Raw genomic sequence first — 22,964 nt, 5'->3', positions numbered from 1 at the left:
ATAGCCTACTGAATAATCAACAAAGTACCATAGCCCCCTGAAAAAAGAAGACATTTAGAAACAAACCCAAGACCCAGCACACGTAATCCACCAGAAGAAGAAAAAAGGCGGCAATAAAGTCCTCTCTCATGAGTCATATACCACGATCACGAGAGCGATGAGCGATCCGCATTCTAAAATATAAAAATATTTGTATTTTGTTTGCCTTGTTGTACTGTGCGCGACTATATTTGTAAGTGCACATTCAGCTTGTTTTGAATAGTTATAGTTGTCATATAAATAGGGACTGTTTGTGGACGTTGATTAGCAAACAAGATATTGCTGACATATTTGCATATATCATACATCCATACATTTTTGCGAGCATATCTTTCCACGCAGAGTCAACATGGCTGCTTCAATCGCCAATTTGAAGCTGCAGCTGCAAAATACGCTCTCTCCGGACCAGAATGTGCGGGTTGTGGCCGAGCAGACAATCGAGCAAGCCTCTAAGAGTCAGAACTATTCATTACTACTACTAAAAATAGTTAGTGAGGATACACACGAGCTGCACCTTAGAGTTGCCGCTGCGGTAACATTTAAAAACTTCATCAAAAAGAATTGGGAGATTGATGGCCAGGTGAACAAAATCGCAGACCAAGACAGGCTGACGATTAAGACGCATATTGTTGATTTGATGTTAAAAATGCCTTCCCAGCTACAGGCTCAGGTAAGTAATCAACAGTGGTACTAGTGCAATTTATATCCAGGACTACTTTTGGTTGCATATCTGTTATGATATAGTTTACAATATCACTTTAGATATGCAAGGGGACACATTTCATGAAATTTTGAAGAATCACTGGACTGACGCTAGGAAAGGATTTACAACTGTCATCTCTGTAAATACATGTTTAAAGGGATACAAGGTTGTGGATTTAAGAGCTTAATTTTCATATTTATTTATTTATATTTCTATATATATATATATATGTGTGTGTGTGTGTGTGTGTGTGTGTGTGTGTGTTGTATAGTATATAGTATATATATAGTATATATATATATATATATATATAGTGTGTGTGTGTGTGTGTGTATATATATATGTATGTATGTATATATGTGTGTGTGTATATATATATATTGTGTGTGTGTGTGTGTGTGCGGGCGTGTATGCGTGGACGCGTGCGAGCGAGCGGTATGCCGTTGCATGGACGCTCAGATTTGAAACTCTTGCACATCGGTCGTCAGCCAACTGTGTACCGGACAGTGGCACTTCCGATTCGCATGGATGTAGTCATCGATCGAGCTCACACTGTAAGGTGCTGGATAGGTACTGGGCTTAAAGTCGATAGTGCAGTTTTGAGGAACCTCGCAGTATTTCGCACCATATGATCACTTTCAATTATGTTCAGATATGCGCCACTTCGCCATAAATTTTTTTTGTGCATGGGCTCTCAATTGAAGAGCCAATTTATACTCGGCCACTTACGTGGAATGTGCATATTGTTCAGATATGTGCACTCTTCCCATCACCCAGTTGCTGTCCATAATGTTTTACTATACCTTCGGGTTTCCGCAACGTTCAGTGAGAAAGAAGTTGAATGTATGCTCAGAAGCAATTTTCAATACTTTGCAATATTCTTACCTACGGTGCTGTCTCATTTTTTTCAACGTACAGCTGAGTGAAGCTGTGAGTCTGATCGGCAAGCACGACTTCCCGGACGCTTGGCCTGAGCTGTTGCCTTCACTTGTGGCTAAACTCGACAACAACGATGTCAGTGTTATTAACGGGGTGCTTCGCACAGCCAGCAGTCTGTTCAACAGGTATGGCATACACTGGTGCCTTGCTGAAATGCGCGCACAGCGTATCATACGTTTTGTATAGCTGCCGCCATATTCGTGGATAGTACGATTACGTACACAGAAATACCTGCAAAAACGCATCCGAGCACCATCGCATGCATGGCCACGAGCAAAGTTTGTATGAGTTGTCGAACCATCGAGTCCTCATCAATCGAACTTCACACCTCTCTCGCTCCTGCACACAGCCTGAGCAACCCCCTACGTATCTATGTCTACTTATGTGTTCAATCTGAGCAATCCACTACGTATCTATGTCTACTAATGTGTTCAATCTGGCAATCCACTACGTATCTATGTCTACTTTGTGTTCAATCTGTCAATCCACTACCTATATATGTTGACTTATGTGTTCTTAAACGCCTCGTGCAGGTTGCCGGGTTCAAATTCACTGTCGTGTAATCGCACATACCCCATCAATACATCTGCACACTACCTGGTTCCCCAAGTCCTTGCATACTCAAAGTCCTGCGCACTTCCACAACCACAGGTACACATACGAGTTCAAGAGCGATGAACTGTGGACAGAGATCAATATTGCGCTGAAGCAGTTTGCGCAGCCGCTCACCGATATCACAGCGAAGATGATCAGCATCCTCCCCCAGAACGCCAGCAATCGCGACACCCTCACGACTGTCTTCTCCTTGCTGCACTCGGCTCTGGATATATTCTACAGTCTGAATTATCAAGGTAAATCACGTACGAATGGATATGATTTTCTGTGTGTGTTTGTTGCGGGTGAGAAGGCTTTCAGCTCAATTATATGTGTATATAGTGGGCCACGTCGAACTGGTGTCGTCCTGTATCTGTTAACCTCGGCAGAACATTGATGTAGAGCAGTGACATATACTAAGCCCAATTACCGGAACTCGCCCAGATTTACCCGAATTCTTCGAAGACAACATGGATCAGTGGATGCTGATCCACCACACTCTGCTTGTGTATGACAATCCCCTCGTGCGCAGTGACAGCGACGACCGCCCTGGACCCCTGGAGAAGACTATGGCAAAGGTGTGTGCTTTTTGAGATATCATTTCGACGAGTGTATTGACATTCTCTTTACTGGATATTGGGAGGCAGTTGGTGTGTGTGGTATGAATGAAGTCTTTAATTTGGAATTAGGATATATAAACCAATTCTAGTGCTTGGACCTGTATATATATATATGTGTGTGTGTGTGTGTGTGTTACATTGATGGAGCGAGGTCATTCGGAAGGTCAATACGGATAGAAGTACGACCGCATGCACACACATAGGTGTTTTGATTGTTCAGATGCAACAAGTACTTAAAGCAACTTTTGTGCCCTACAATCGTTTATTACTTGTTGCATTCTGAGAGTTTTCAGGAGCAGTGGGGTTGTGACCGACATTACATGCTACTAGTATCGTACCAGCATTAATCACAAACTTTCAGAGTAGCTTTGCCTGTTATACCTACCTGTACGAACAGTGTACTGCGATTACACCATGGCGTAGAAGGGCAAACTGTTGGCTGTAAATTTTAGTTCGAGTGAGAATATACTTTAGCACGTGTTCGCGGCGCACTGGGTATGCAATATGATACTCACCAACACCCCGTATGTAACCCCAGCCAAGTATTCATCGCGTAGAAGTACAATGTTTACCTACTACTCTTGTAATAACATTAGTGCACTGTACTTCTCGCCCAGGCCTGTGACAATGTGGCGCTGTACGCTGGCAAGTACGATGAAGAAGATGTGCCATTCAGAAAGCACCTTCCCGTTTTTGTGGAGGACATTTGGAACCTTCTATGTACAACCAGCGGTGAGATCAAAAACGATTACCTGGTGTCTGGAGGCTTGGCATTCCTGTCGGCGGTTGCTAAGCGACCGGGGACTAGCAGCATGTTTGGCGATCCCGCCACGCTCAAAGTAAGCAGGGGGTGTTTGTATATATATATATGTACGATTGTAGGTGACTACTGGGTAGACACATATACATATTGGACTTTTTTTCTATACGTTGTCACGTGCGTTCGCTTACGTAAGAAAAGGTGTAGGTGTGAATATGTCCGATAGTACATAAAGCATACATACTCATTCTAGAAACGAATCTGTTTGTATATGTATTTAGGGTTTCGCATATGTGTGGACACGCGCCAGTGAGTAAACGTTTATGCAGACATGCGTATTTTCTACGTAGTTCATGTATTTACCTACACATTGGATTTTTTTCATATGTATAGGGTTAAACTTCATGCTAGCCACTTTTAAATTCAGTTGAGTTGCTCATGCGTATATATATTTATCCTGCGAGTATGCCTTATGCATAGGTGTATATCATCAGACGTAATTCATACCTATGGAAGATCGTACGCATTGTATTCATCCTTGTATACCTATTGGATATAATCTTCTAATCGTTCGTGTAGTTCGCGTATGTGTATGCTTTGAATATTTCCACTGTTTGCGTCGTGCGTTCGCCGGAGTGAGCATATGGCTTCAATCATTTCACTGCTGGCTATAATACAGCAAGACTTCGATTCAACCAATTGCGGCGTCTACCAGCCACTCGGTTTAGAGATGCTCTGGGCGCACACAGCTTATCCACTCCATTTCTCCGCACCACAGACCATTTGCGAGAAGATTGTGATACCCAACATGCAGCTGCGCGAATCGGATGTGGAGGCCTTCGAAGACGATCCTCAGGAGTACATTGGCCAAGACATCGAAGGCAGCGACACCGAGACACGGCGCCGAGCTGCGTGTGATCTGGTAAAGGCGCTGAGACAACACTTTGAACAGCAAGTGACGGCTATATTCTCGTCATACGTTGAGGTGATGCTGGTAAGTTCTATACTATAGGATCATATACTCACACATGCATATATATATGTGTGTGTGTGTGTGTATATATATATATATATACCTTATGTGTGAGAGAGAGGATGATTGTAGGTATTGAGACAACAATACGATTAACGAACGGGAAGATCAGTCACATTTCGCATGTCGAGTTGCTACCGTTGCTGTAATTTACTCTCCCGTGATGTGTTTCTATTGGATTATTAATCAAGTTACCGAAAGTCTCTTTTCGCGTGTCGGTGTGAGTCGTATATAAGAGAGGTGGAGTGTGTGCATGTGCGATTTTGATGCGAAAAGGAAACAGCACATGTGCGCGGTATAGCGTAACGAATGATCAAATACGTATAGAATGTAACATGGAATATGGTTTATTGACCACTCAATAACGCGCGGAAAAGAGCGGCAAATTTCTCACGTTGTATGCCAAAGAAGAAAAATTGCAGTCGATCTCGGAATGCAGTCTTTATATCATATTATGGATTTCAGTCGACAGTGGCAAGTCCCTCACTTTCTGGGATGGAAGCTGAGTTATGTATCGCACCTTTTTTTCCTATGTCAGGCTGAATATGCGAAAGATCCTGTCAACAACTGGAAGTCAAAGGATGCTGGTAGGTGACCACGTTTCCCGCTTGACCGCATATGCATGTTGGTGACTCGTTTGCATCTAAGTTGCTCTCCTTGTCAGTCATATATCTGGCCAGTCTATGGACAATTGTATAGAAAACTCTAGGTTGGTCACTCAATATGCGCATATATCCAACAACATTCAGACATATTCCTTAAGATCTATTTTATTAAGAAAATCCTACAGTGCTCAGCGACGTGTCTGGTTGCCTCGCTGTATTCAACACACACATATTTCCATATTTCCAAGTATATCTACTGTGGTGTATTCTCTATTCTTTTTTTTCTTTTTTGCGATACTAGCCAGTGTGTCTGGTGACCTTGCTGTATCCACAGCGTGTATATTGCCAATGCAAATAGCAATCTAATATATGTCATGTGGTATATTTTCTATTTATCTATCAACTGCTCAGCGATTTATCTGGTGACCTCGCTGTCAGTAACGAGCACACTGGCGCGAGCAGGGGCCACCAAGGTTAACGAATTCATTCCGTTGCTGGACTTCTACAAGAACACCATCATCGACGAACTAAGGATACAGAACATCGACGAAAGACCGGTGATCAAGAGTGACTGTGTCAAGTACGTCACCACCTTCAGGAATCAGGTACGTTCGTCCCATGGCACGACTTCGAAGCTTACGGCAGTAGCACTGTCTGATTGTAGTAGTAGTGTTGTACGAGTGTGAGTCTACTCCGGACGGCATGCTATAGAGTTGGTTTGCATGATCAACAAATGTATATCGCTTATTACACGTTTAAGAAATTAGGTTCATCAGTGCAACTTCTAATGGTGTTACAGTAGCTCATACTCATGGCTCAATTAGTGGTTGTTGTTAGCATTGCTTGTAATTGTGTGACCATATGTATTGTGAGACCATATGTGTCGTATTGTGTGACCATATGTGTCGTATTGTGAAACCATGTGTCGTATTGTGTGACCATATGTGTTGTATTGTGAGACCATATGTGTCGCATTGTGAGACCATATGTGTCGTATTGTGTGACCATGTGTGTCGTATTTTGTGACCATATATGTCGCATTGTGAGACCATATGTGTCACATTGTGAGACCATATGTGTCGTATTGTGTGACCATATGTATCGCATTGTGACCATATGTGTCGTATCGTGAGACCATATTTGTCGTATTGTGAGACATATATGTCGCATTGTGTGACCGTATGTGTCGTATTGTGTGACCGTATGTGTCGTATTGTGTGACCATATGTGTCGTATCGTGAGACCATATGTGTCGTATTGTGTGACATATGTGTCGCATTGTGTGACCGTATGTGTCGTATTGTGTGACCGTATGTGTCGTATTGTGTGACCGTATGTGTCGTATTGTGTTACCATATGTGTCGTATTGTGTGACCATATGTGTCGTATTGTGTGACCATGTGTGTCGTATTGTATGACCATATGTGTCATATTGTGTGACCATATGTGTCGCATTGTGAAACCATATGTGTCGCATTGTGAAACCATATGTGTCGCATTGTGAAACCATATGTGTCGTATTGTGTGACCATATGTGTCGTATTGTGTGACCATATGTGTCGTATTGTGTGACCATATGTGTCACATTGTGCAACTATTATGAGGCGATGTGTCGTATAATAAAAAGTCGTATATATTTGGACCTATCACAACATCTGAGCATTTAGGAATATTTTGGCGACTTTTGGACATGTGCGCTGTATTCCTATTGCTCGGGCGTAGCTTCTGTCATCACACTTCGGATGACTCTTGTCACGTGGTTTGGCATCGCGTTCTCCTTATTTTGGACATTGCGTATCTCGTACCATGCCATCGATTAGTATTTAATCTGCCATGGCTCAGTTGCTAAATCGTGTTTATGCACCTTGCTTCTTCCGACAGCTGGGTAAACAAGTGCTGATAGAGGCCCTGCCGCTTTTGGTCGCCCACATACTGTCAAGCAGCGTTGTCCTAAGCAGGTATGTTGTGATTCTACTGCATACGACGTGAACTGTCTGTAAAGTAGGTATGAGTGCATGAACCACAGCCCACTACACGCGTTGAACACTCGCAGCCTCTGCCTGTTGTCGGTACTTATCACAAGCGCGGGTGTCGGAGATGTATACACCAAGTCTGCAGATATCGTATTGTTCGTTTATTTGCGAATCCGGTATCGTGCGTATGTCAACGTGTAGTTCTCCTGCATTCATGAGATTGCATTGGATTGTCTCTCGCTCGCAGATATCACCGAGTGATATCCCTCACGCCCAAGTGTCTGCCACGTCCCATAGTACTCAGTTGTATGTACAAGGACGTTCAGGCCCATTGGAATACCATTGCATGTGGCTAATTCTCTATTCTCATTGTGTTTCAAACAGCTATGCCGCCAACGGTGTGGAACGGCTGCTGATGATGAAGGAAGTCTCCCCAACGGGCGTGTCCCAGGCTGTGTATGTTGTATATGTGTGTCGTAGGTGGTCATGTATATAACGTGTATGTTGTATGTGTGTGCTGTTCACTTCCTACTTGTACCGTATCCATTGTACTCGTGCTCGTGGCGCGTACAAGAGTTATCGGCATTGTCATTCCATTGATGCTTGTTGTACTTATAACCTTTCTGAGTATGTCCTGCCCTTGTTTCTATTTTGGACCCTTGCGACGTTTCCCTGGCCATACATGTCCTATTCGTAATGATTTACCTTTACTACCTCGTGTCAGAGCTAATGGCAATTTGAAGATTTTTCAGTTGCGTTTGTGCAAAGCCTAAACATTTATCGTTGCATGCCTGAATATATTGCTATGTATATTATAATCTCAGGTGTTGTCAGAATTTATGGTTCTGTTTGTGTGCGGTGAATCCGATAAGAAGTACTATGCTTCTACACACAGCGGCCGTCCATATTTCGTACAACTATTTCACATGTTTTGAAAACGATGCATGGGGATATCCAGTTGTTGTAATTCTTCCTATGAGGGCCTTGTACGTTGTATTTGTACTCTGAAGCGCTTATTCCCACATTTCAAACCTCACACATGCTGTGTCAGTATGTGTGGTATGACCCTCTGACAACTATGTGGTTTGTGAACAAATTCTCAACATGATGCACGCTGCACTCCATATATCCTCTGCGCGCCAATTATGTGGAGGCCCCACCAATAATCAATACATCTTGAACCCTCCGGCACCTGCACGGCACTTTAATCCCCTTTCGACCAATCACTATAAATTCTGGCCCCTTTGTTAATCAATTCATTGTAGACGTTCATATACCCTCATCCAATGCATCTTAACGCGTATATATCATGACACGGCAGGATACCGAGTCTGACTGGTGGCAAGTGATCAAACCTCTTGTGTTGGTAGCAGTCCACTTGCATGCAGACCCTGCTCCATTATTACCTGGTCTTCACTGGATCCTACTAACTGTCATATCGTTTGCTACACCCTGACGCGTTGGTAGCATTACGCGGCAGGATATCAAGCCCTTCCTGTCGCAAGCGATCAACAATGTGTTCGCAGCGATTGCTAAGGGAGGGCAGGCGAGTCTCAATCCTTACCTGATGAAAACCACCATGCGCCTGATAAACGTGGGCAAGGAGGTGTGTGGGTGTGTGGGGTGTAGTTCTACGTACACATGCGCGTGGGTACTCTTGCATGCACTTGTGTGACAGTATATATCATCGTGGACGTGGGTGGATCCATGTGTTGTGGCGGCACGTTCACGTGTGCGTGGTTTATGACGAACTGTGCCAGAGATCACTGCTAGAAACCGTCAGGTGACTGAAAACTGTGAACAGGAATTTGGGGGGAGGGTCGCTTAAGCGTGTGTAGTGTACATCAATGCTTGATAGATATCTCGGTGAGTCATTACAATACGGCTGCTATATCTGGCATGGGAGGTATGAGATGTGCGTGTATTGTTTGTGGCGGTATCCCGTGCACATGTGCATGGATCGCAGATGTCCACCACCGAGGGATTGTATCTGATTTGAGGATCTTAAGTGGCGGGGGTTGCACGGCGCCATTGGCAGATATGACGGCGCACCTTCTTTTTTAGTCGTCTGGAGGTTTTTGTACCAGTCTGTCGTCGTGGGTTATTTAGCGCTGGTGCGGGTGCGTCAATAGCGGGGGCTATCGTTTTGAGGGTCACAGTCACATTGGAAGTAGAGACAGAGTCAATTGTGTCGGATCCACTGGTGTATCTCCGTAGAGACAGTGATATTATCTTTGCTGGTTCTGTGGCGCCGTGCGTTGAACACAAGATTTTCCGTATAGCGCAGCCTAAGATCGCTCAATGCAGTACTTGAATGTATGCGCATATTGTAAAGTGCAGTACTTAAATGTATGCTCATATTGTAAAGTGCAGTACTTGAATGTATGCTCGTATTGTAAAGTGCAGTACTTGAATGTATGCTCATATTGTAAAGTGCAGTACTTGAATGTATGCTCGTATTGTAAAGTGCAGTACTTGAATATATGCTCATATTGTAAAGTGCAGTACTTGAATGTATGCTCATATTGTAAAGTGCAGTACTTGAATGTATGCTCATATTGTAAAGTGCAGTACTTGAATGTATGCTCATATTGTAAAGTGCAGTACTTGAATGTATGCTCATATTGTAAGGTGCAGTACTTGAATGTATGCTCATATTGTAAAGTGCAGTACTTGAATGTATGCTCATATTGCAAAGTGCAGTCAGCCTAAGATTGCCCAATACAGTACTTGTATTTATGCTCATATTGTATAGTTCAGTCGTTATGCTTCCAACTTTTTATACTGTTCACAATCGAATGTGTTCACAATTGGGTATTGGCACGCGAAATACGCAATCTGTACCAATCCACCCCACTTCTCTCCAGCAGAATGTTTTCCCATTGCTTAAACCCAATTTATCCTTGTGTACCCCTCATCTGTAGGATATCTTCCCCTATTTAGAATCCATCATGGATCGCTTGATAAAGAAACTGGAAGAGGTCTCGGCGAACCCCACCAAACCCGATTTCAACCATTACCTATTCGAGTCTATCAGTGCCGCTGTGCGGTTCTGCTGCAACAGCACTGATCCCAGTCTTGTGGTTGCGTTTGAAACCTATCTGCTGCCTCGCTTCGTGGTGATATTGCAGAAAGAGGTTTTAGGTATGTATGACCTGTGTGGCACCTGAATTGGTGTTGTGATGCAGAAAGGAGTATTGGGTTGACCTGTGCGGCACCTGAATTGGTGTTGTGACGCAAAAAAAGTAGTATTGGGTTTGAGACAACATTTTGCTGCCCCGCCTGTCCCATACGATCTCCTGTTCTAGTGGGCGGGGGCACATTACTTGCTTTGCTCATTGAGAATACACTGAGCTAGCCTGTAAATCTCACGCACATGGTACTTCGGTAGTACGAACAATGTGTTTCTGTAGCATCAGTATACACCGCGGTGACAGGTACGATCTGCGTGATCGTGCTTGCTTGTATGCTGTCCTCGTATTTTCCCTAAAATGCAATGCAATGCGCTGACCCTCGGGTAACTATCAGGGATAGACCAGCATATTAGCAAAGGCTGGAGTCTCAAAAATCGGTGGAAGCTAGTGTGCATGCACGGGTACACTTTATTTGCGCGTGCGTTCTCCTTCCATCTTGTGCTCTCAGTGAAAACTACTATACAGAGTGCCCTTTTGCATAAGACCATAGTGTTGTTGGCCCGAAATGGACGTGAGCGCTTCCTGTTTGTATTGTTGCGCATCGCTACCGACAGCAGAGAGAACGCGTTTTCTCTATCTGATTGAAAGGTGTAATACCTATTGTGCCTTCTGCAGAGAGAACGTGTTTTCTCTATCCGATTGAAAGGTGTAATACCTATTGTGCCTTCGCGAGACTTTGAGATACGGAATGTTCGAACGGTTGCTATATTCTGCATCCTCTCTAGATGTCTTACCTCCTTTGATCTTTTGCCCAGTACCTAGGTACTTTTATTTATTTATTGTGACTAACGTATTATATCTTGGTGCTGTAATCCCCTTCACAGAATTCTTGCCTTATGTTTTCCAAATAATGTCGCAATTGCTGGAGTTGAACCTCGGCGCGCTGCCAGCGACGTACACGGATATGTTCCCTCACCTGATGGCACCGGTACTGTGGGAGAAAAGCGGTAAGTAAACGGAAAAAAATGTACGTAAACTCTACCTTTGTGGGAATGTGAAGCGGTACGTAAATGAATCATTAGTATGGAAATTGTAGCGCTGTAGTTGAGTCAAGCGGTGCTGAAAGTATACCTGTGCGGAAGTTGTAGCATTGTTACAGGGTGAGGAAGGACGTTGTATGATTTGCATTACAGAAAGTTTGATTGTCTGTGCGCCAAATCTTTAGGAAACAAGGAATGTGGACGACAGAACTGCAGTATTGCTCTACAATTCCCGAAAAACATTCACTCACACTCGCACTATTATACACCTATGCAATTCTAGCAGGCAGTGTGCCTGGGGCATCCAGGTGTACACTTACAACCATACATGACTTAGTTGGGTGGCTAGAATACTTTCATTGATACTTGCACCAGTGCTAGTAAACTGTGCAGGTGCTGCTCCTGGATCATCGAAGCTCATACGTGCACACATTTTCAAATTAGGCTACTAGGATGCAGTCACTTATTGTTACACTTGAATACCTGATTTAATTGGGTAGGCAAGGTGCCTGATTTGCCGAAGCTTATACGAGCGTACTACATCACTGAGATTGGTCACTAGATTTCCCTCACTCACATCCGCATTGTCACTGTTTAGTTGAGCAGCTAACGTGCTGGGCTTGTCGCAGTTAATAGGAACATACATCTAGCAGATGCGATTTTATTCACTCTTACGCTATCTCTAATCGATTACGCAGCCAATGTGTCTAGATTATGAAAGTCCATACAAAAATGCATATATATGATACAAATGTACTCACTCGCACCCACGTAATCTCTGGTCAATGTGGAAGGTCAAACAAACAAACATACATATACACTCACTCATACTTAGTTGTCTCTGGTCAATTGAGCAGGCAACGTACCTGGCCTGTCGAAGTTCATACAAACGTACATCTCTAAGATGGGGGCCACCCTCTCCACAGACACGAGGACTATTGAGTCGCTGCTGGGTATCTTCCAGAAGCTGTTGGCCAGCAAATCGAACGACCACTTCGGCTTTGCTATTCTCAACGCTATTGTCACGCATGTGCCCGTCGAGGTGTGTAGACGTGTATACGTTAATATGTGTGTATAGTTTCTTTCAAATGAGCTCGCTGTCCTTTTACCGTATCAAATCCGATGTTGCTTGGATTCAGACAGATTTATCGCAATCACGCTGCACTTGAATGCTTGATTCCGCTGGATTGCAGGGACAATATCAATATCTTGGATTATGCCTCCCTATACCACCCCTTTATTCTCCGATCCCACAGCCTGTTCATTCTACATTGTGTTATAACCCGATGTGATCTAGATCTCTTCGTTGCGGGCTACAAACACTGCGCGAGTCTTTCATACAGTGATATAATCTTCAGGAGGTTGTTCCTTTCCCCAATCCGTACGATTCGTTCAGCCACCAATAACGAACAAGCCCCCACACTCCTCCGTTGCAGTGGTGTTTGATATACATGACCCGCCTACAACGCACTTTTATCACTCAGAAATGAATTATTGCTTCTTGTATTCGTATTCAATACGTTTATGCATGCACCTGAACACCTTCCATTCACTCTCAAATTGCAGGGATATCAACAACACGTGAGACAAATATACAACCTCATATTCAGCAGGCTTCAGGCAGCGAAGAGTCCGAAGCTGGTGTCCTGCATTATAGTGAACAGCACGCTCATGATGGGTCTGCATGGTCCTGGTAAGTCCTTGATTAGTATTCTCTCCACTTTTTTTTTGGTGTTATGTGACAAACATATGATATATATACCCAATATTGTGATGGTATCTGTGTGTAGTTTTCTCGCAATGGGTTTCTGTGTGCGCTTGGGTGAGCGCTCTACAGATTCCTCACCAGTCTGTTTTCCTTCAGTTGCAGTCATCGAGAAGTACTGCGCATGGACACACACACATAGCTATCTCACACAATCTTCCTGCTTCCGGTGCAGATCTGGTGATCAATGCGATAGACTCAATACAGCCAAAGTTATTCAATATGGTCATCACGTCACTGTACCTGCCGTCGATGCAAAAACTACAAACCTCACACAACCGGAAAATATGCGCTGTAGGATTTATCCGATTACTCACAGGTGTGTATTAGTTGAGTGCGTCTTCTGTAAGGTTTGTGTCGGTGCATGTATGTTTTTCACACGCAGACTTAGTTGTATCCTTTTTTCGGAAATGGCGTATCTGTAAGTATCTCCGTCGTATTTAGTATTGAGTCGCATGGAATTGTATTGAATTGTGTCTCATTGTTTCGCATCGGAACACATTGCATTGGAAGTTAGAAAAAATGAATCGCATTGCATTTAATGGGAAATCAGTTGAATTTAATTCCGTGCCATTGAATTCATTTTAATTTAAAACGTTCAATTCAACTTATTCGAAGTAAGAATTTGAATTCAATATTTCGTGATTGAAACGTATTCGAATCTCATCGTACTCAGCGTTGTTGACATGTATAACAAACCTCGCGAATCTGTGATGCACGCTACCAAGGCACCACAAGGGTGAAAGTTCTTCTCACGAATAGTTGTGTGAGCGCTATAAGACATTAAAATCCTTCGCTTTAAAAGTTTGGTACTGGTACTAAATTCTCTCGTACACCAACCGCTGCAGAGTGCCCGGCGATGATAACCACATATAAAAGCTCGTTTGCCAGCCTGCTCACAGCCCTCCTCAAGCTATTTGAATTGCCTAAGGAGAAGAAGGACGACGATGATATCGAGGAAGTCTCATTCACACATGCATCGGAGTTCGCAACGGTGCATACGCAACTCTCGGTATGCATATGCTTGATCATGTTTGGCTTCCAATTACTTGGCGCTCTATCTACAAGTGTGGAGACTATATCCAGTGTGGTCCGTAGTATAACTTACTGGTGTAGAAATCGCTGGCTATATATCTGTTGTGAATGTCCAAATGCTCCGTAGCCTTTACCTGTGCGGTTATCTGATCACATACTACACTACCACCTGCCATATGGAGGGGTATGATTACTGTTTTACGTTTCTATCTGTTGGCAAACCTTTTCGATTAGGCATTGCGTGCATCGCCCAGCGTGTTAGTGACATATTGCATCCGTCTCGCGTCATCCGGTGCACTACTATCACGTTGATTTGAATTGCTGATATCTGTCACAATATTTGCAGGTATCCTATCTGAAATGAAATGTACATATTAATAGTTTGACTGCACAGATGTACTGACTAAGCAGGTGGCAATTGTATTCACGTACATGAAGCTAGAAAAGCACACTCATCATTCGTTAGTCTAGTATTACACTCCGTGGCCCGCCCTTTAACTAATCTTTGGAGGTTTCACTATAATGCTACCATGCTAATGAATGATATCGCTCGACCATATATGCGCAGTTCGCCAAGAAACCAGAAGTAGACCCCTTTGCTGCAGTGGTAGATGCGCGTATTCACTTGGCAAAAGCTTTACACACCATGTCCACAAAGATGCCGGGGAAGGTATGTTTCAGGTCACTAGACACTTGGCCACATAGGCTGTGTTCGACTGTATCTATTCGAGTGTAGCTTTTTGTCGTCGTCCCTCCGTACGCTTCCCTTCGAAATATTGTGCTTCCCTTCGAAATATTGTGTTTCCGTTGTTATTCATATACAACAAATTTTTCACATGCTCGACAGGTGCCTGCGTTGCTGCAAGGGCTAGACCCACAGGTTCAAGGCATCCTCTCCAGCTACCTAACGCAAGCACAGGTGCAACTGGCATGAGTGAGCTAAACTTAACTTGCACAAACGAGTTACTATGGGGGAACAGAGTAGATGCTGAACTCTTTTGCACATGGGTTCAAATGACCCGATATGCCTTCCAGATGATTGCCCGAGTAAGCCTACGCGCGCAATGTCTGTCGTCACGCTCAAGGAATGAGCCTTGTTGCCAATATTGTGATAAAGTTCAAGGAGCTGCTTTGCAAGTTTGCACTAATACAACTTGTGCATGCCAAACCTTAGCACAGATTGGGAAAAATAGCCTTGTGCAATTGGTCTAAATGGGCTTGAATGGCAACCCTGGTCCGGGAAGAATACGTGCTTCACTATACGCGGAGAGGTGTATATGTCCGCGACTTGATAGTCAACATATTCCATATTCATACTATCTATTTTCGCTGAACATCGTTGTTTGTGGCCAGTGAAAGCTAATGCTATAGCCTAGAATCGTACATGGTATGTACGGTCCAGGGGGTAAATCGCGGTATCTTCATGTACGCCTTCGCCATGCAAAGTACATAATGAATTGTGATTGTTCAACGTGTTGGTGTATTGAGGTGACACAAGATTGGCCTCTCATTAAAAGCCACAACCATTAGTGGCACGCAGCATGCAAAGCGAACCGAATGAGTTATAGTCGCCAAATTCAAATCAGAATAAAATGATTGTATTTGTCTAATCTCGGTGTTGATACTGTTTATCAATACTCGAGGCTGGGTTAGATATATATGGGAATGTCTGTTTGGGCCTGAACAATACAGGCTTGCTGCATATGTAAAGTTATTATTGTATATATCTTCATCTTATGGCTATAGACACAATAGTCAAGCTCTATGCTACAAGTGTTGCATCCGAATCACTACGAAAAATCTTACAAGACACCATGGCTTCCATAGATCTATATAGACAATGAGGGATAATCGCTCTTTGGAAATTTAAGAATCAAGGCAAAGCGGTCAGCTTGGCGGAATGCACAGGACTGTTGAAGTTTTTTAATCCTCGTCAACACATTGCATTCTCATATGCGTTGAACAGTAAGGAAATTGAGATAACCCCGCATTCCTCATTCTGGCGCACTGATAGCACACCCTCCGCTTAAACTAGTCTGTGGGGTCTTTGAATAAAAAATGTAGTGCCTGGAAATATTGAAGTCCATCGAGTGGTGCTGAAGGCCGCACTCGAACGAAGGTAGAACATCCATACGTGGTACCGATGTTAATAAACTCGCAGGTGCGAAGAGTACACAACCTATCCAAGAGAGACCTATAGTTTGACTTGCGCGAGACCTTATTATGCTATTGTGTTGTGGATTACGATGACTCTGACAACCAATACGGCAGCCGCGATTGAATAAGCGAGATAAATTGAAGATATTATAGTAGCTTGATGAAAGCTGCAATGACTGGCATAGATTGCAATGCACCACCGGATCCGCGATTGTACAGATGCGACATTGTCTTGAACTTCATATCGTTCATACAATTTTGACAATCGAAGTACAATTTGCTTAAAATAAAGCGCAACCCACTTTGCATTTACTAGAATTCGCCCTTTATACCGTGGACACAAGATAATCTTTTTTTCACCCGACAATTCGTCTCGATTGCGCTCCATGACATGTTGGCGCTTCGCCTGGCAAGAGTTGGGACTCATTACTGAGGAAAATCATGCAAATCGATATGTCTAGCTCGCAATAAATCGAAATACCCACGAGGTCTGAAAACTCAGTCTGTAATCATCGCACACACAACTGTTAGGTTGCAGCTTTTATATACTATAATCCCGAATCCGGCTCGAAAATAGTTTCACAGGAGATCGCAAGGTGCGGTTACTAAAATCTATCCTAATATGCTAGATCTGAGTGAATGACCTTAGAAGTTTCTGCATGTATCACAGGTAGTCTACTAACACACCCAACCGGCACCATTTAATACAAGCGAAATAAAATAGCTGCCATTTGCACAATAATTGCTGCTATTAAACTCAGTCCAGACATCAGGAAGAAAAATTGTGCAAGCAGTACGATTGGAAAAGCTTAGCTGGTCGTAAATATTTCCCACATGTATTTAGAAACAATTGGTTCTACAATAACTCTCGCTGATAAAATGATCCAGACGTTAAAAAGAAAATATTGTAGGAGCAGGACGATTGCAAAAGTACGAAAGCAAATAATAATACCAAAGCACATAAGGCAGACACTGAACACAATAACTGATGCTAACAAAATCGGTCCAGGCTTGAGGGAGAAATATTATTGTGAAAGCAGCGCGATTGCAAAAGATTAGCTGGTCATGAATAGTCCCCATATGCAATAAAAAATATTAAGTTATAAGGTAATTTTTCAGCCGAGACAATGAGAGACGTCCAGCAAGAATTCGGAGTTCTTCACGAAACATGAATTATACTTGTGAAAGCGACAACAAGAATCGCTGAAACTATTATTCTTAAATCCCGCGCAGAACGTAAGCTACATTAGAATTCACTCGACTGATATACACATCAGTTTGTACCTTACTTGAAACCACCATTAGAGAGAAACAGATGTGTTCAATGTACTATTAGCAAGTAATACCATATATATCGAGTAACATCGATATGTTGCAAGATCCGGTGGCTGAAATTTACACCAATATGACAGATCCTGGTTAAGGCCCTCAGAAGTTCCCGCATGTACCATAAGTAGTCTACTAACACCCCCAACCGGCATCTATCTTAATACGAAATGAAATATAAAGCAGCCACTTATACAATAAATACTGCTAATAAAATCGGTGCAAATATTGGGTAGAAAAATTGTGACAGGAGTACGATTGCAAAAGTTTAGCTGGTCGTAAATAGTCCCCACATGTAATTAAGAAAAATATTTCAAAGCGCAATATAAAGCAAACACGTATTTACAGCGACTGTTGCAGACAAAATCAGTTCAAACATACGATTGTAAAAGCTTAGCTAATCGTAAATAGACATGCAATTAAAAATGTAAAGTTCCAAAGCGCAATATACAGGGCAGACACTTTAATTGAATAACTATTGAAGTGCTAAAGCGCAATATAAGGCAGACATTTAATAACTGTTGCTAGAAAAATCAGTCCAAACACTAGGGAGGAAAAATTGTGAAGACTGTCCGATTGCAAAAGATTAGCTGATACGAATAGTCCCCACCTGCAATTAAAATACGAAGCCGCAATACAATTTTTCAGCCAAGACAATGGAAGGCGAGCCAGTAAGAATTGGAGCTATTCATGAAACACACACGCTTGTAAAAGCAACAAGCATCGCTGCAGTGAAAATTATTTTTCTAAAGTTCCATGCATAATGTAAGCTACAGCAGAATTGTCCCAATTGATATATATAATTTGTACCTCGTTTGAAAACCACATTGGAAAGAACTGGAAGTGTTCGATATTAGAATACAATCACGCGGAGTAAACATCCATGTTCATATTTTTTTATTTGCTGCCCTGGCCAACAATGCTTTACTGAAACTACACAATAAGTATCGGGCCGATAATTAGGCCAATTCACTGCGTGGCTGTTGAAGGAAGAAATCAACCCGTCAAGATTGCATAAGTAGCTGATATTAAAGTAAGAAAGTGGGTTTGGTATTATTTTTTTCCAAGTCACCAAGTGCTTGTATTTATTTAAGCAGATAGGCGTAAACTGTCCTCGATTAAGTGAACGGGTTTTATATTTACGAAGACAAGCTTAAATCTGGTAAACCGAATCGAACATCAGAAACTCTATAGAACGTGTGCTAATTTTTTTTGTTTCTTAGATACTTACTTTAACATTGCATGATCGCTATGGTTGGTACATTGAAATTTCGATTCCTGGTTTTCTTTTAAACAATATTTCGCAATTGGATGCAATTGGATGCATGCATTTTGCGTCGTATCGTGCAATTGACTTCACAAATCGGTGTTTAAACGTTGCACTTTGATGAATTTTTGGTTGTTATATAATTATATCATAAAAAGTATGGTCGCGAGTGAGCATGTATTCTCGAATTCATTGAATAATCTCGTGTAGGCAAGTTGTTTGAATAAGTTTGGTAATTTCGTTTTCCCTTTTCTAATTTTCACAACCATTTTTGGTTCGTGTGGAGTCTTCAATTTTTGCAAGTTGTTCCCCAATCTCTCGACCAACTGTTTGCAATTGGGCATGACCCTCTAGAGAGAAGTGAAAAGAAAATATGGCTGATCGAACTAACCTCCGAAGAACAATTGGATGCATGCATTTTGCGTCGTATCGTGCAATCGACTTCTTTGACATATCACGCTCCGGTCGTTTACTTTGCAGTGCTGTGCGCATATCTGCGTGGTTAAAATATGATGTCGTCGATAGCAAGACTGTAGCGTTGATGAGCAGTTTTCTTTCTGTTGTATTGTTAATACCGTCGTATCTAGTAATGTACATTATTATTGTAATCGTTTTTACGTATGATTAACATCGTATACCACCGCAAGACCATGAGGTGAATGGACAATGCTATAATAGTCATATGTTCTGTGTTAAAGTGAAATGTGGTGGACTAAAAATTGTTAGTGTAATGTAGTAGACTTTAAATAAAGTGCAAATGTATCCAAAGAGTGGTGTGTTTGAATGAACTTATATATGATCTCACCCTCAGTTATATACTGATGGTGTTTGTACTAGTGTTAACCACTTGGGTTGGCCATGGTAAAAAACCTCATATGATCAAAATGAGAAACCTTATGCACAACACATTAGTACTGGAATATATTTTCTAACAATAAGTAAATCACATTCTCTGTTACGTACTCTCAGTCTCGGACCTCGGCTCTCGGGATTCTCGGCTAGCCGGTAGCCGTTTCCTATAAATAGAACAATCTGAGAAGAAGTGTCAAATTACTCTTACGTTCTCTTGGCCTGACCCACCTGTACATATATTAATTTGAGAACAAGGCCTAAATTACTCTCGGGCTGACGGCGTCATCAGAGTTAGCTCACTCCCGAGAGCTAATCAAGTTGCTCAAACTACTCTCAAGAGTTTAGTTATTACTTAACCGACTTCCGAGAGCAGATTAAGTTTCTCAACCGGTTCCCGAGAGTGGATTAAGCCTGTCTACCGCAATATATTAATAATAGCTGCGGTTCTATGTGAGTCGCAACCTATGCGGAAAGGCATCATGTGATCAGCGTGAGATTTAGTTGCATTGAAGTTGAAATAGAATAGCATCGAAGTGTTAAAGTGTTCTGCATAAAGTTTATCATACTGACCATATGAGGTTTTACCCTGGCCAGCCCAAGCGGCTGAACACTAGCACAAACACCTTAGGTATAAAACCAAATGCGAGGTCAGAAATAAATATATACATTTGCACTTTATTTGAAGTCTACTACATTGTACTCTAACAGACCATTTGAGCCTTGTGAATGGCAAGGTCACCGTTTTCGTCGTGTTCCCTCGTGAATAGATATTTAGAAAGGAACAGACGACAAGGTGAGGTGGAACAGACGACAAGGTGAGGTGGAACAGACGACAAGGGGGTTACATCGGCCAGTTGGTTGCGAGAGCTAGCCTGGCGTTCGCGGTCGATCGCGGTCGATCACAAGGGCCATTCGGAGGATGCGTGTGCCTTAGAGATGCTCTTGAGCGCAGTGTCGTCAAGTAGGTCGATAGCATCGTGGAGAGCAAACTCGGGGTTTTTAGTGGGAGAGACGTGGCAAACGCTGTAAGTGAGCTGATGTGTGCCGTGTACGAGTAGTCGGCGTTGAGAAGTAACCATGCGGCTGAGGAGGCGGATACGAGGTGGTGGGTGGGGGGGGGGGGGGTCCGAGAAGAATCGCATTGAGCCTTGTCGCCGCGAAGGAAAGCGATCTGCGCACAAAGCGCAGATGGCTCAGAATCTGCGAAATTGGCGGCAAGGACCTGGATCGTAAACGTTAGTATCAGGGGGAGTATAAAATGCTGTCAAATGATAATCGAATCCGAAATCACGTGTGACATCAGGGAGCTGGGTAGTCGGTAGGAGCGTCCTGAGGAGGATGGGGATGGGAATTGGATGTGAAGGTGGGAGTATAGTGGTAGGGAGGGCCATGGGGGAAAGCACTGGAGAGATGTTAGTCGGGAGGGTAGGCATCGGATCAATAGGAATTTGAGTAGGTGCCGGGGGTATTGGCAGGACCGGGATCGTAGACGTTAGTATCAGGGGGAGTGTAAAATGCTGCCAAATGGGAATCGAATCCGAAGTCATGTGTGACATTAGGGAGGTGGGTAGTCGGTAGGATCGTCCTGAGGAGGATGGGGATGGGAATTGGATGTGAAGGTGGGAGTATAGTAGTAGGGAGGGCCATGGGGGAAGGCACCGGAGAGATGTTAGTCGGGAGGGTTGGCATCGGATCTATGGGAATTGGGGTAGGCGCCGGGGGTATTGTGGTAGGCATGGGGATGGGGGTAGGCACTGGAGGCGTTGCCGTGGGTAGAGAGATGGGGGTAGGTACTGGTGGAATGGAATGGGGCTGGGGAAATATAATGGGAGTGGGAGGTGGAGGTATGACTGGCGCCGGTATAGTCGGATGGCCGTGGGGTAGAACAAAGAGGATTTCGATGGCGATGTGGTGTGATGCAGTAGCCCAGTCCTAGGGAATGATCCAAGATGACGGTGAAGCACTGCGGGTGACATGTTTACCGGAGGCCGACCATTGGGGTCGTTCCTCAGTAAAAAATTGTACGTCCCGGTTATGTAGAATTTGCTGGGTGGAAAAAACTCTGTATTTTGAATGTGTCATCAGTTCCGTTTAGTGTGTACCCGAGCAAGACACCAAAACCCCATTGGGGGCTATACTTGTGGAGAGGTGGGTTGCCAGAAGATTTGTAAATTTTGTAGGCGACAACGCACCTAAAACGCATGTGTGGGAAGAAGGTTTCAGGGGCACGATACCATACACGATGTGGGGAAAAGAGTTTGGAGTTCTTGGATGGTGTGCGGTTCCTGAGTGTGTCGGCGAAGTCTTTTGCTACACCCCAAAGTGGCAGTGACATCCCGGCTTCGAGAAGCAGGCAGCGAACCATATTCTTGAGGGTGTCATGCTGTCTTTCCACGGTGGAATTCATTTGGGGTGTGTGTGTGGGAGGGGGGGGGTTGACACGGAGTTGGATACCGAGCGATGTGCAATGATTCTTCACAATGGTACTGTGAAGAACAGGGTCACCATCAGCGGTGAGGGTGTGAGGCTTCCAATGGGGGTGAATGCGAGTGAGGAGCTCCCCGAAGTGTTGCTCCAGCGACATCTTATTCGGTAGATTTTTATGGAGGCCAAATGTGGAACCCTTGCTTGTCATGTTCAAGGCATGAATGTTGCTATCGCGATCAGGGGGGATGGGCCCTGTATGTCGATGTGGAGTTTCTCTCCGGGGCCATAACTGTTCGACGCCGTTAGCACGTAGTTTGGCCTATATATATACGGGGCAGTGTTTCTCGTATTCAGGATTGACACGAGCATGCATAATGGCAGTGGTGAGAGCCGGAGAGTGGCGAACTGCTGTGTGAAGTGGTCCAACTAAGGCGGCTAGCGTGTAGATCCAAGATGGCTTGCCGTGACTCAGGTGCGATAGTAAAAAATAAAGACTCAGGTGCGATAGTAAAAAATAAAGCTAATTGCTAGGCAGCAGCAGTCACGTGTCTGAGAAAGGTGGAAGAGGTGTTTTTGATGAGAAAAGGGTAGGATTGGAATCGAGTGCTGACGGCCGTCCACCACTTGGCGCAGGGACGTAAGGACATGACCATGGCGAGAGTGGCGCCCACCTTGGTTGCTGTGCCAGTTAGTTC

At 43.6% G+C, this 22,964-nt stretch overlaps 2 protein-coding genes across 2 annotated transcripts; both read left to right on the top strand.

Moving 5' to 3' along the window:
• The first annotated feature begins 248 nt into the window (after positions 1-248).
• Positions 249-15,847, top strand: SARC_03180 (hypothetical protein). The gene is made up of 19 exons (XM_014303040.1): positions 249-709; positions 1,661-1,806; positions 2,333-2,532; positions 2,720-2,853; positions 3,513-3,734; positions 4,434-4,649; positions 5,227-5,275; positions 5,705-5,898; positions 7,175-7,251; positions 7,651-7,722; positions 8,734-8,872; positions 10,191-10,410; positions 11,285-11,407; positions 12,298-12,482; positions 13,007-13,133; positions 13,381-13,524; positions 14,054-14,217; positions 14,809-14,910; positions 15,088-15,847. Exons 1-19 carry the CDS (start codon positions 389-391, stop codon positions 15,172-15,174), a joined length of 2,922 nt encoding a protein of 973 aa, XP_014158515.1. The 5' UTR covers positions 249-388; the 3' UTR covers positions 15,175-15,847.
• A 5,589-nt stretch (positions 15,848-21,436) lies between these two features.
• Positions 21,437-21,778, top strand: SARC_03179 (hypothetical protein; the record flags this gene model as incomplete). The annotated part of the gene is made up of 1 exon (XM_014303039.1): positions 21,437-21,778. One exon carries the CDS (start codon positions 21,437-21,439, stop codon positions 21,776-21,778), a length of 342 nt encoding a protein of 113 aa, XP_014158514.1.
• Between the last annotated feature and the right edge of the window lie 1,186 nt (positions 21,779-22,964).

This window comes from Sphaeroforma arctica, assembly GCF_001186125.1.
Source record: "Sphaeroforma arctica JP610 unplaced genomic scaffold supercont1.156, whole genome shotgun sequence".
NCBI classification, from domain to species: Eukaryota; class Ichthyosporea; order Ichthyophonida; genus Sphaeroforma; species Sphaeroforma arctica.
Note: the sequence above shows the minus strand (reverse complement) of the source record. Positions and strands in the feature narration are given on the sequence as shown.